At 60.1% G+C, this 12,915-nt stretch overlaps 1 protein-coding gene across 2 annotated transcripts; it reads left to right on the top strand.

The window, feature by feature from the left end:
- The first annotated feature begins 1,457 nt into the window (after positions 1–1,457).
- Positions 1,458–7,431, top strand: LOC112424166 (LBH domain containing 2). Of its 2 annotated transcripts, none has more exons than XM_024788364.2 (4): positions 1,458–1,669; positions 3,367–3,472; positions 5,470–5,626; positions 7,083–7,431. In XM_024788364.2, exons 2-4 carry the CDS (start codon positions 3,404–3,406, stop codon positions 7,181–7,183), a joined length of 327 nt encoding a protein of 108 aa, XP_024644132.1. In that variant the 5' UTR covers positions 1,458–1,669; positions 3,367–3,403; the 3' UTR covers positions 7,184–7,431. The 2 variants fall into 2 exon arrangements, with proteins under 2 accessions (XP_024644132.1, XP_024644133.1); XM_024788365.2 differs by lacking the exon at positions 1,458–1,669 and adding an exon at positions 2,138–3,140.
- The last annotated feature ends 5,484 nt before the right edge of the window (positions 7,432–12,915 follow it).

Raw genomic sequence — 12,915 nt, 5'->3', positions numbered from 1 at the left:
TGGGTGCATGATGGATGGGCAGTGATTGGATAGAGAATGGTGACTGGAGATGGATGGTTAATGGACATTGGATACCAGATGGTGGTTGAATGGTGGATTGTGAATGGATGGCTGGTGGTTGCATGAGGGAAGGTAGATGGTAGATTGTGGATGGGATGGATGTTGGGTTATCGAAAGCAGATGGTGAACTGTGGATGGGATGGATGTTGGATTATTGAAGGCACATGGTGGGCTGTGGATGGGATGGATGTCGGGTTATCGAAGGTAGATGGTGGACTGTGGACGGGATGGATGTTGGGTTATTGAAGGCACATAGTGGACTGTGGACGGGATGGATGTTGGGTTATTGATGATAGATGGTGGACTGTGGATATGATGGATATTGTGTTATTGATGGTAGATGGTGGACTGTGGACAGGATGGATATTGGGTTATTGATGATAGATGGTGGATTGTGGATGGGATGATGGGATGGATGTTGGGTTATTGAAGGCAGATGGTGGACTGCGGATGGGATGAATGTTGGGTTATTGAAGGTAGATGGTGAATTGTGGACGGGGTGGATATTGGGTTATTGATGGTAGATGGTGGACTGTGGGCGAGAAGGATGTTGGGTTACTGATGGTGGATGATGGATGGCAGATGGTGGGTCTCAGATGGTGGCAGGATGGCAAAAGATAGATGAATAGCTGTGAATGGTAGATAGACAGTGGCTGGACTGTAGATATTGAATGGAAGTGGGATGTTAGATAATTGATGGTGGAGGTTCCTGGTTGCAGGCTGGGAATTACATGGACCAGAGATTATGCACCTTGGCTTTAGGTGTCAGGTCTGTGCACTGGACTGAACCAGACAGCTTGTCCCAGGGCTGTTTTGCTCCTTTTTGGGAATGGAACTGGAAGTGAAGATGAGAGGGGGGTTGCGGGGTGATCCCCCCTCTTCCTGCAGCCCATCCCAGTTTGGTTTTTTTTTTTTTTTCTTAGACGGAATCTCGGTCTGTCACCCAGGCTGGAATGCAGTGGTTCCATCCTGGCTCACTGCAACCTCCGCCTCCCGGGTTCAAGCGATTCTCCTGCCTCAGCCTCCAGAGTAGCTGGGACTACAGGCACCTGCCACCGCGCCTGACTAATTTTTCTTTTCTGTGTATTTTTAGTAGACACGGGATTTCACCATATTGGTCAGGCTAATCTCGAACTCCTGACCTCAGGTCATCTGCCCGCCTCGGCCTCCCAAAGTGCTAGGATTAACAGGCGTGAGCCACTGCGCCCGGCAGTTGCTTTTTTTTTTTTTTTTTTTTTTTTTTTTTTTTTTTTTGGCCTTTTTACTCCTCTCTTATTCCCCAACAGGAGGGAGTCCTCTTTCCATGTATCTGGCCCCACCGAATTCTGCACCTCAAATTTCTGGACGCCAATCTTGAGGCTCAGTCTCAAGTGGCCGGGGGCAGGTCCTTGGGGAGGAGTCGGCTTAAGGGAAGATGAGGCCGGGCCCTATCGGGGGGCTGGAGCTGGGAGGGCGGAGGCGCCGAGGGCGGGCGGCCAGACCCGTGGAGGGCGAGTGCGAGGGAGACCGGGAGAGCGCGCGTGGGCGGGGAGCGCGGAGAGGAGGGCGAGCCGGGCGAGCGCGGAGCCAGCAGAGCGCGGAGGCCCCAGCGCCAGCACCCGCGCGGGCGGTGAGTATGAGTGTGAGTGTGGCGCAGGGTCGCCCCGTCCCCAGCCTGGCCCCGGCAGTGCGGGTCCCAGGCGCGCCCTGACGGCCAGGTGCGGGGTGGTTGGGAGAGGGAGGAGCATGGGGGGATTTGGGGAGTTCTGAGTCCAGTTCCCTGGGGAAGGGGACAGCGTGGGTTCGCAGGGTCAGCCCGGCTGTGGGACGCCATGCCTCCACGCGCTTTTGCCCCCGGGGCTGTGCCCGGCAAGACCTGGGATCCCGCGGCGCTGGGGGTGGTGGGCGCCCTCTATGTGTGGTGCCCCAGCTGGCACTGGACCCTGGCGCTGGGCAGGGCAAGGCAGCCCTTGGGCACTTGTTTCCTGATTGCCTGCTCCCTCCCAACCCGCCTGCCCCCACCTGGCTCAAGCAGACAGCTCTATCATCTGCCTCTGTCATTCTCTCTCTCTGGGCCAAGTGTCATCTGCGGGTCTGTTTCTGTCTCTCTCTCTCTCTCTCCTCCTCTGTCTCCAGCTCAGTCACCTCTCGCCTGGTCTCTGTGGCAATATTTTTCTTGCCTCTCCCTCTGCCTCCTTCCCAAGTCTGGCTGGGTCTCTGTCCTGGCTGCCCTGGGTTCTGGGGTCCTGGGATGGGATCCAGGAGAGGCTTGATGGAGGGCTGGACCTAGGGGCACTGAGACATCCCTGGGCTCTGGGGTTGGGCAGAGGAACCAGAGGGTGCGGCTTCGCTGCCCCGAGAGGCCTCCTGCACTGTGTGCCCTCCTAGCCCTCCCTGGGCCCTCGGTGGGACCCCAGCTGACCTGAGTGGGGTGTTTGGTGAAAGAAACCTCATTTCCCAGAATAGCAGCCCTCTGCTTTGCTGGCAGCCACAGGACCACCCTCACCCACCCCAGCAGGACGTCACAGGCATTCCATCCTGCTGGTCTCTGTTCTCCTACTGCCCCGTCCCCTTCCTGCAGGGCTGCCCCTGCCCATGGCCCTCTGCTGCCTGCATGCCAGCCACTGCCTGACCCAACCCCCATTTCTGCCTCTGACCTGGGTGTGGCCCCAAGAACCCACACGGCAGGTGAAGGGTCTGGCTGGTGCCGACTCCTGGCAGGGGCTCTCTTCCCAGAACCCTTGCTGCCAGGGCTCCAGCGGGGCTCCCTCTGCTGTGGCCAGCCTGAGTGGGCATGGCCAAGTGCAGGCAGGATGTCAGTTTCCCTTGGGCTGTGGGTGCTGAGGACCCGGCCCCGGGGTGTGCAGGGTGCGTGTTCTCAAGGAGGAAATGGGCACCTTGGTCTCTGGCTGACTTGAACCCAGTCCCTACTACTACCAGCCTCCTGTCTCAGAAACTCATTTAGGTCCCTTGGACGCTCTGTGTCCTTCCTGAACTGTTCCTGTCTCAGAATGCGCTTCTGTCCTCCCATCTGGCCTGGCTACCTCCTGCTCATCCCTCAGGCCTCAGATCAGCGGACTTCTTCCAGGAAGCCTTTCCAGGTCTCCCCTCCTGCCTGTGCCCTCTTGCAGGCACACTATGCGGCCAGGGTCCAGTGCCCCCTCTGGCAGCGGGCTCAGGCAGGGAGCAGTGCAATACAGGTCCAGCTGGAGCCACAGGCACTGGGCCTGGGCTGGGGTGGAGTGGGGTGGGCTCAGTGCCTGAAGCCTTCGGGGGAGGGTAGATCCAGCATCAGGCCAACAGCAGACACCCCATTTCTGCTCCCAGTCCTAGTGCAGCTTAGTGGCGCAGTGGCAGCAGCAGCATGAGCACCCCCCGGCCTGCTTCACCACAGCCAGGCACTGCTGAGGGGGCTGGAGGCCCAGCAGGGAAGGTACGTGCTTGGGACTCTGGGGGTTCAGGAGGGAGCAAGTCTCAAACTCTGTCCCATGACTTGGGGCATGCCCTGCCTTGCTGCTGGCCTCAGTTTACCCATCTGGGTGGGGGAGATCATTGCTCATTTATTTTTTTATTTATATTTGACATGGAGTCTTGCTCTATCACCCAGGCTGGAGTGTAATGGCGCGATCTTGGCTCACTGCAGCCTCCACCTCTGGGGTTCAAGCAATTCTCCTGCCTCAGCCTCTGGAGTAGCTAGGATTACAGGTGCCCACCACTATACCCGGTTACTTTTGTATTTTTAGTAGAGACAGGGTTTTGCTGTGTTGGCCAGGAGGGTCTTGAACTCCTGACCTCAGGTGATCCACCCGCCTTGGCCTCCCAAAGTGCTGGGATTACAGGCGTGAGCCACTGTACCCAGCTCGTTGCTCTTTTATAAAAATATAAAGGATAAAACAATTGAAGGCCAGCATTCCTTGCTTACTGAGCACCCCTTCCTGACCTGAGAACCCCAGGGATTGTCCCCCAAGGCACGCTTTGCTCTCTGCTGAGTGAGGAAATGCCAGGGTTCCCTGCCCCTAGCGTCACATTTCGGTGGGGGATGGGGTGGTGCTGATGAAACTTAAAAAAACCAAGCTCCCTATACAGGGTTGCAGCCTTAGTATTCTGAGTGCTAGAGCCCAGCTAGAGCCCAGCCGTTCTCCTTGTCAGGGAGCGGTGGGGCCAGAGAGGGGAACCAGCCTGGAGTGACATAGGGACCAGTCTGGAACTTGGGGTTGCAGACACAACCTCCCAGGCAGGGTGGACAGAGGTGAGCACCAGGCCTCAGAGCTGCAAACACTGCTGGCCTGGACCTTGTTCACCCCAGTGGGCAGACTTGGAGAGGAGTGCCCTTGGTTGGGGGCAGGAAGGAGAATGGCACATGGGGAGGGAGAGCAGGCTGGGGAATGAGCCCCTGGACTGGTAATGCCAGCATGAGGGTGGCCCCCGGGAGGGTCCAGCCTTTGGGGTAGGGATGGGGTCCCTGCTCTGCTGTCCTCTGACAACTCCTTCATTCCACAGACATCTCAGTCCAGTGACACCTGTTCTCACACTTGAGGGTCGCCTGTGGTCCTTGGTTAAAAGAGAGTCTGGGCTGGAGCTCAGGAATGTGTACTGTTCAGGGATCTTGCCGCAGTGGCTGAGGGCCGTTCAGCTAAGTCCCCCCTGCTGCGTGGCTGTCCTTCCTCGAGGCCCTTGTGCCCTTTTGGGAAGGTGGACCCAGCAGCTGCCCTTCTAGGTGAAGAGAAGGGAGACAGGGAGCTCCAGGCAGGAGCATCTACCTGAGCACAGGCGTGGGGGTGGGACAGGGCAGGCAAGTCAGGGCCACTGGGGTGCTGAGGCACAGAGTTCTGCACGTAGCACTGCAGCCTCAAAGGCCTTGAATGGGAGGTGGAGATGCTGAGGGCACCGGGAAGGCCTGGGGATGCAGCCCCCGCACACTCCTGTGAGCACTGAACAATGAACCAAGAGCGAGCCCAGAGCCAGCCGCTTGGGTTGCCATGGCAACTGCTTCCCAGCTCCTCTGAGCCTGGAGGAGGCCAAGGGCCCAGCAGGGAAGACCCCAGGAAGGGGCTGGCAGGAATCCGGGTGCAGGAGGCAGCTGGGGGTGCGCAGAAGCCTGGGCTCATTCCTGGTGACCTTGGCCTCTCTGGCCTCTGGCTCTGGCTGTGCAGTGGGCTCCTGGAGCTGAGCACAGCTGCATCCTGTGGTGCCTCCTGAGAGCTGTGACCCCAAGAGCTGAGCACCCTACCCCCAGGGTTGGGACCTGGTAGGGCCTGGGACCCGTCTCAGGGATGTTCCTGTGCAAACACACATGTGCCCATCCTTGCCCTAGGGACTGGGTGGGAAGGGTCTCTGATCCCCCTAGTGGGGCAGTGTGCGGGACAGGGGTAGGAGGGAACAGGAGTACCAGGCCTGGCATGGCCGTGCTTCTGCCCATCCTCCCTGCAGGCTGTGGCGGGTGCCCGGGAGAAGGGCCCTCGACTGGGCCAGCGGCTGCCCTCAATCGTGGTGGAGCCCAGTGAGGCGGACCCTGTGGAGAGCGGGGAGCTGCGCTGGCCCCTGGAGAGTGCCCAGAGGGGCCCCTCTCAGAGCCAGGCTGCTGCTGGTAAGTGAGGGCACCTGTGGGGGTGTTGAGAGGAGGAAGTGGCCACTGCCAGGGTCAGAAGCAGGGCATGCTTCCTGCGGCTCTGGCAGACAAGGCCTTCCTGCCTCCTGCCTGTTCACACTCCATCCTCTGCCCGCCTTGGAGCCTCTGCCTGGGGCTCTAGGTGCTGCCTGGCCTTGACCCCCCTCCCTAGCACCGTCCTCCCTCCCACCAGCAAGTGAGGTCCCTCATCCACTCTCAGTCGCAGGCCTGGGCACGGGAGGTGCACGTTGCATACTTGTTGAATGAGTGATGCCACATTCTCGCCCCTCATCATCCAGTGCTTGCTCGTTGTCATCACCTTTGGAGCAAGTGTGCCTTGCTCACTAGGACCTGGGAGGCTGTGAGGGTGCAGGTGTACGTGGTGGGGGATGGGCTGGCCTGTTGGCAGGCTCTATCCTGCTGCAGGTGCCCTGCTTAAAGGCTGAAAGCAGGCCAGGCGCAGTGGCTCATGCCTGTAATCCCAGCACTTTGGGAGGCTGAGGCAGGCGGATCACTTGCAGTCAGGAGTTCGAGACCAGCCTGGTCAACATGGTGAAACCCCATCTCTACTAAAAATATAAAAATTAGCCAGGCATGGTGGTGGGCGCCTGTAATCCCAGCTACTCAGGAGGCTGAGGCAGGAGAATCGCTTGAACCCTGGAGGCGGAGGTTGCAGTGAGCTGAGATCACGCCACTGTACTCCAGCCTGGGCGATAGAGTGACTCCGTCTCAAAAATAAATAAGTAAAGGCTGAAACTTCGGGAGAATTGTGTGAGCAGAAGGGGGCAGCCGGGGCCAGGCCAGGCAGGAGAGGCAGCAGGCTGGGCCATGGGGACCTTGTGGACGGCTCTGAGGGCCACTGCAGACTGAGCAAGGGGCATGAGCTGTGCCCTGGGAGATGTTGTCCCCTGGAGACCCCTGGGAGTCCCTGAGGAGGAAGTGAATTCGGCCACAGCTGGCGCTGCTCAGCACCTTGTCTGCCCTCTCCCATCCCCAGACCTCAGCCTGTACTGGCCAGGAAACCCCCTTTTCAGTGTGGCCAGAAGAGGTTATCTGTCTGGACCCATAACCCCCACCTCTGCCCAAAGCCCCCTCGACCTCTTGTCAGTTTCTGCCCAGGGCCCAAGACAGCATCAGGGACCACCCCTTGGGTAAACCCTGGGACTTGGGCTCTGGGGAGGTCCTTGAGTCTGCCCTGGACTTCCCTTCCCTCTGCCACCCCTTCATCTGGTGGATGTGGGAGCTGCCCCTGCTTGCAGAGCCCAGCCTCATTCTGCCTCCCTGGCCAAGCACCCCTCCTGCTTCTCATCACCCAAGGGGACCTCCTGGCCTGCCCCAGCCCAGTTGCCTGCCAGAGGCTCATTTCAGGCCCCTGGGATCCTCTCAGGCTGCAGTACCCCCCACAACCAACACGGCCGCCTTTATGTTTCTGCAGCCTCCTCCCCGAGTCTGCCTGGAGAACCAGGGAAAGCTGCAGATGCTGCTGGCAGAGAGTGTGCCTGCTCTGAGGACCCAGCAGCCCCGGCCCGGGGATAGGACAAGGACGTGGCTGGGCTCTGCTGTCTGACTGCTGAGGGCTTCTGCCCCAGGGTGGCCAGGCTGGTGCACAGGAGGGCCGGGCCTGCCTAGCCGGGAGAGTCCAGAGGCTGCTTCCTGTCTCACCAGGCCTGACCAGCACTGCAGCCCTGCCCTCTCCTGCCCATGGCCCAGGTCTGGATCACACCCCGCTTTGTTCCGTGGTTTGAAGCAGAAATAAAGGCACTTCCTGGTGGCCAGCAGGCACACTTGATGGGGATGCAAGAGACTGAGGACAGTTTGGGTTCTGCCTATGGCCTTCCAGGTGAGGGCCTCAGCTCCAAGCCCAGGCTGGTCAGTCCAGAGCACCTCTTAGGTGACCACTTGCACATGGCACTGGGGCAGGCTGGGCAGGGCTGAGTTGGCTCTGTGGCTGGTGCCTCTGCCCAGGGACCCTCTCTCTGCTTCGGCCAAGGCTGCCCAAGGCAGAACCAGCCTCCTCCAGGCGGCCTCCCAACCCTCCGTGGGACCTCCTTGGGGCCAGGGCTGGACCTGGGTGCAGGAAAGCACAGCCGTGGCACCTGGGGTGGGCCGCACCATTCCAGGTTGGATCTCGTTAAATTCTTGTGAAGGTCCCATTTTACACGTGCGGGAACTGAGGTGCAAAGCAAGGTGCCCAAGGCTAGGGGCTACGAAGTGAATCCCTGAGGTCAGGAAGCCACAAGGCTGCCACAGAACCCACATCAGAGGTTGGTTGAGGAGGCATCTCTTCCTGCCCTATGTGGGGGTCCTGTCCCTCCACTGGGTCCATCGATATGGTCTCTGGGCTCCGTTCTACTGCAGGAGGGGAGCCGTGCTGCCTGGTTGCAGCTGGCATGGGAGCAGAGCCCTGAGTGTGGCCCAGGCCCCCTCCCCAGGTGTGTCCCCCCAACCTGGCCCTCTGCCCTTAGCCAGCCTGAGCCAGGCTGAGGAAGCTTAGGCCGGGCAGTGAGACACTCCATAAATGTCAGCTCTGCCAAGTCCATGGCCCTTTTGTGGCCCAGGCAGGCGTGCCAGGGACCCATGAGCGGTGGGAGGCAGGAGACACTGCCCCTCTGTGCTTTCCTGCTGCCTCGGCAGCCTCCAGGAGGAAGATGCACTTTCTCCTACAGCCTTCCTTCTAAAAATAGCCACCCCCCGCCCCCAATGCGGGAAAGGTGGGAGGCAAGGTGCGGAAGTTGGCCTGGCAGCCTGCTTCAGTTTTAAACCTCAGGACCCCGTGGGCTCTCCCCTGGACTATAGCTCAGGAGAGGGGTGGGGCGGGCTTTCAGTCTTCTCCGTCCTCCTCCAGTCCTTCCTGTCGGTTCTGGAGCCAGGAAGGGAGAGGCTTGACCAGGATGGGGGACATGGGGGTAGTTTTGTGAAAGGGAACAGACATTTCGCAGGATGCCTTGCAGACACGTGGGATGTAGGGTGCAGGAGGCCGGCATGTGACTGGGCGATGACGCCATTTACTGAGATTTAATCCTCACCACATGGCTCCAGGGCGAGAATTATGACACCCATCTCAACGCCACTGCCCGGGACCCACACAGCCGAGCGCCCGAGCTCCGGCGGAGTCCCAGGGCACCCACAGCGCCCCGCCGGCGCGCCCAGTCCAGCAGGGCAGCTTTCGGGCGGAGGCGACCCCCGCCGCAGGTCCCACGACCCTGCGTGCCCTTGAGCCAGGGATGCGGAGTCCCGACCGCGGGGCACTGCTCCACCCCGCCGCCCTTCACCGCCCGCCGGGGCCCAGAACGCCCAGCCACGCCCAGAGCCCGCGGGCGCAGACGGCAGGGGCGGTGCCAGCCAGGCCCCGCCCCCGGCACGCGGCGACCTGGGGACGCCCCGCGGGAGTCGTCCTGCGATTCCCCCTGGCGTCGGCTGGGGCCACCGCCCGGCCTCCCACCTGAACCGTGAAATATGGGATTGGGGCAGAGTGGTCTGCTGCCCGCTGCCCGCAGCCGCTTCGAGTTAGGGAGGGAGCCTGGGCCTCCGGGGCTCACGCTGCGCTTAACGCTGGTCGGGGCAGCAGTGAGGGTGGAAGCGGCCGCCTCTGGCTTCTACACCCCAGGTGTGACAGCCTGGCCTCTCAGCAAGCCCCCGGTCAGGCAAGCATCTGGTGGCGGGGGTCCTGCTCCCTGGCCTTCCCTACCTAGGAACCAGGTCCTCAGCCAAGGTGAACCCATTTGATCCCGACGACAATCCCATTTTCTGGAGGAGCAAACTGAGGCTCAGAAATTGAAGTGCTTCTCCAAGGTCGTGGGGAGCTGGGTTTGCCCTCTAGTCAGTGTCCCTGGCTAGGCCTCTTCCCTCCTAATGGCCCCTCACTCTGCCTTCTCCTGACCCCAGACCAACCCTGTGCCCAGGCTTCTTTGAGACAAGGCTGGGTTTTTCCAAAGGGATTTTACTGAGAAACTTTGGGAAAACCATGGACATAGCATGAAAGAAACATTGCAACCTCATGCTGAGAGCGGGCACAGGCTCAGGTGGCTGTGGGGAGCAGATGGGAGTTGAGGGGATGTCCAGGAGCAGTCCTCAGGCCCTGGGCACCACCAGCTTTTCAGGCACCTGTGTATTGAATGGAGCGACCCATAATGGGAGGTCCCAGGACCCCAACATGCCCTGTGAGCTGGGAGGTGGGAGGATCAGACCAGGAAGTCTCCAGTCCACCAGGGCCTGGCTCTATGGGAAGACCCAGTTCACAGAACCAGAGACCTAGGTTGCAGTCCTGGCCTCTCCGGGCAGCTGCGTGGCCGAGAGCAGGTCACTGAGCCCTGGGAAGCCAGCTACCTTGGACCCCGGCTGTCTCTGTTCAGTTGTACTTATTCCTTGTTACCCCTCATCTCTGCCTGTTGGAGACAGGTGGGGTGGGACAGGCCAGCAGGTGGGACTGGGCTGGGAGGACAGGCCTGTGGGCTGCTGGGCACCTCTCGGGCTCGAAGTGGGACTCTTAGCACCCCACTTCACAGAGGGAACTCAGGGCTCAGGGTAGTGACTCGAGTGGTTAATTGGTGGGCTTCCTGGAGGAGGTGCTGGCATCTTTGAGTCTAATTTGGCCCCTCTGCAGATGGTACTGCAGCATCTCAGGCACCTTCTGGTCTGTTACGGGCTGCTTTTCCCCTATACAATTCGTATGTTGGGTGGGTGCAGTGGCTCATGCCTGTAATCTCAGCACTTTGGGAGGCCTAGGCTGGCCAATCACCTGAGGTCAGGAGTTCAAGACCAGCCTGGCCAACATGGTGAAACCCCATCTCTACTAAAAATACAAAAAATTAGCTGAGTGTGGTGGTGCGTGCCTGTAATCACAGCTACTCAGGAGGCTGAGGCAGGAGAATCGCTTGAACCCAGGAGGCGGAAGTTGCAGTGAGCTGAGATCGTGCCACTGCACTTCAGCCTGGGTGACAGAGAGAGACTCTGTCACACACACACACACACAAAAAGTCCAATCTTAGAATGTGACCTTATTTGGAAAATTCCTTATAAAAACATGTGACGTGTAAAGAGGTAATAAGTTAAAGTTAAGTCATTAGGGTGGACCCCAACCCACATGAAGAGGAAATATGGATGCAGATACATAGAGGAAGACCCGGTGGAGAGCCAGGAAGAAGGGGGCTACCTACACAGCAAGAAGAGAGCCCCAGGAGAAACCAGCCCCACAGATTCCTTGATCGCGGGCCTCGGGCTTCCAGAACGGGGAGAGAATAAACGTCTGTTGTTGAGGCTCAGTCCCTGGTCTGTTGTGGCAGCCCTAGGATGCTGGGTACATGGGACCATCCCTGCCCTCAGCCCTAGGACGCTGGTGCACCAGCCTGTCTCTGCCCTCAGCCCTAGGACACTGCGTGCATGGGGCCATCCCTGCCCTCAGTTGTAGGACGCTGGTGCGCGGGGCCACCCCTGCCCTCAGCCAGAGGATGCTGGTGCAGGAGGCTATTTCTGCCCACCTCAGTACCCTGCGGCGGCCCCGTCACACACCCTTGTGGCCCCAGCCCAGGCTGGGACAGGCCTGGATCTGTCCTCTTTGGATTTTCCCTGAATTGTTTTCTAGGACGCTCGCTGCGGAATCCCCCTATGCAGGGGTGAGGCTGCCTCTTCTGGGAAGTGTCGGCGGCCCTCCTCGCAGCAGTTGCCCGCCTGATCCCCCGCCTCCACACCTTTGCCCCTGCCCAGGATGCCGTCCCTCCTCACTCCTGAGTGTGCCCTGTCTGTCCCTAGGACCCCGTCCCTTCCCCCAGCTCCTGAAGCCCTGAGGAACAGCCTGTGGCTCTCAACTGCTTCCTTCACTGTCACCATGAGCTTCCCTGACAGGCAGGGAGCGGGGGTCTTGGGATGAACTCGATGGACTGGCCCTGTGCTAGAGCCTCTGTCCTGGAGGGAGGGGTCCTTCTGGGCTCTGGCACTGTGGGCTGAGTGTCGCCCGAGGCCAGCGCCTGCTTCCGCTGGCCTCTGAGCAAAGGAGGGGCCGGTGGTGTTTCAGGTGGCAGGCAGTGTCCACCCCTGCTACCTCGAGCCCTGAGTGCCGAGCTCTACAGCCTTCCCCTCCCTTGTTCTCTGACCCTTGGACAGAGCCCTGAGCTGTCTGGAATGGAAAGCTGGAGTGACTGCCTCCAGAACGAAAAGGAAGTGGGAACTTCTCTGAAAGTGAAAGTATGGGGTCCTGGCAGAGGGTAGGGCTGTGGGTGGGGCCGGGTGGGCCTGGCAGGCACTGACCATGGCTGGGAAGTCCCAGCTGTTGGTCACTCGCTCGGGCCGCTCTGGAGGCCTGATGGCCAGGGCCCGGCTCTGAGGGCCCCACGGGCCGGCTTCTCAGGTGGCTGCGTTCTTCCTGGGCCAAGGCTGTGTGCCCAGCAGGTATGTTCTGGCCAAGTGGAGCAGGAGGGCATGGGGTGCTATGGGCAGGCGGGGGTGGCGACTCATGGGCTTGAGGACCATTTTGGCTCTGCATGTGGCCTTCCAGGCCAAGGGCCTTACTCAGAGCCCGGGCTGACCAGGCCAGAGGGCCAGTGCAAGTCACAGTGGACACAAACACACCGGATACACAGGCAGACACGCTGAGGCAGAAGCACAGACAGACAGACACAGAAGACACCAAGATGGGCATGCGGGCACAGACACAGACTCAGAAGCACTGGCAGACCCTCTGGGGACACTCCAGGGCAGAGTCACGCACATACAGGGAGACACTCTCAGGTCAACAAACAGATGTGCAAAGCCGATGCCCAGAAAAGTGTGCATATACCCGTGCGCTCACGTTTAGGCGTCAGATTCACTTGCCTGGTTTCCCTGGGAAAGTGCCGAGTACTAGCCATGGCTGGGGGCTGAGTCAGGCTCACTCCCTGCCCTGCGAGTCTCCTCGTCTCCAGGCTCTGTAACTGTCCCTCCGTCATGGCAGGTGTGCCCAGGGCTGGGATCAGGCCCAGAGCAGGAGGTGCCGAACATGGTATGGGCTCAGCTGGTCGGGGAAGGCTTCTCACGGGAGGAGCCATTTCTGCTGAGCCTTCAATGAGTTGACAGCTGAAGAAGAAGGGGCTGAGCTCACTGTAGGCAGAGTGCAAAGGTGTGGAGGAGAGGTGGGTGCTTCTGAGTGATCAGAGTGAGGGAATAAGTTGGAACTGAAGCCAGAGGGGTCATTAGGAGAGGCCTTGAATGCCAAGCTAAGGATGGAGCTGTGCTGCTGCTGAGGGCAGCGGTGGCCCAGGGGGCTTATGCTTTGTTGCTACTGTGAAGGGAAGTCT

The sequence above is a fragment of the Macaca nemestrina genome, chromosome 7, assembly GCF_043159975.1.
Source record: "Macaca nemestrina isolate mMacNem1 chromosome 7, mMacNem.hap1, whole genome shotgun sequence".
In the NCBI taxonomy this organism is placed as follows: Eukaryota; Metazoa; Chordata; class Mammalia; order Primates; family Cercopithecidae; genus Macaca; species Macaca nemestrina.
The sequence above is the reverse complement of the archived record's forward strand: the minus strand, read 5'-3'. Positions and strand labels throughout refer to the sequence as shown.

Excerpts from the sequence above, each read along its gene's own strand:
- LOC112424166 (XM_024788364.2), top strand. The coding sequence starts at position 3,404 with ATGAGCACCCCCCGGCCTGCTTCACCACAGCCAGGCACTGCTGAGGGG. Across the intron at positions 3,473-5,469 it reads CTGGAGGCCCAGCAGGGAAG|GCTGTGGCGGGTGCCCGGGA; the intron begins GTACGTGCTTGG and ends TCCTCCCTGCAG. Across the intron at positions 5,627-7,082 it reads TCAGAGCCAGGCTGCTGCTG|CCTCCTCCCCGAGTCTGCCT; the intron begins GTAAGTGAGGGC and ends ATGTTTCTGCAG.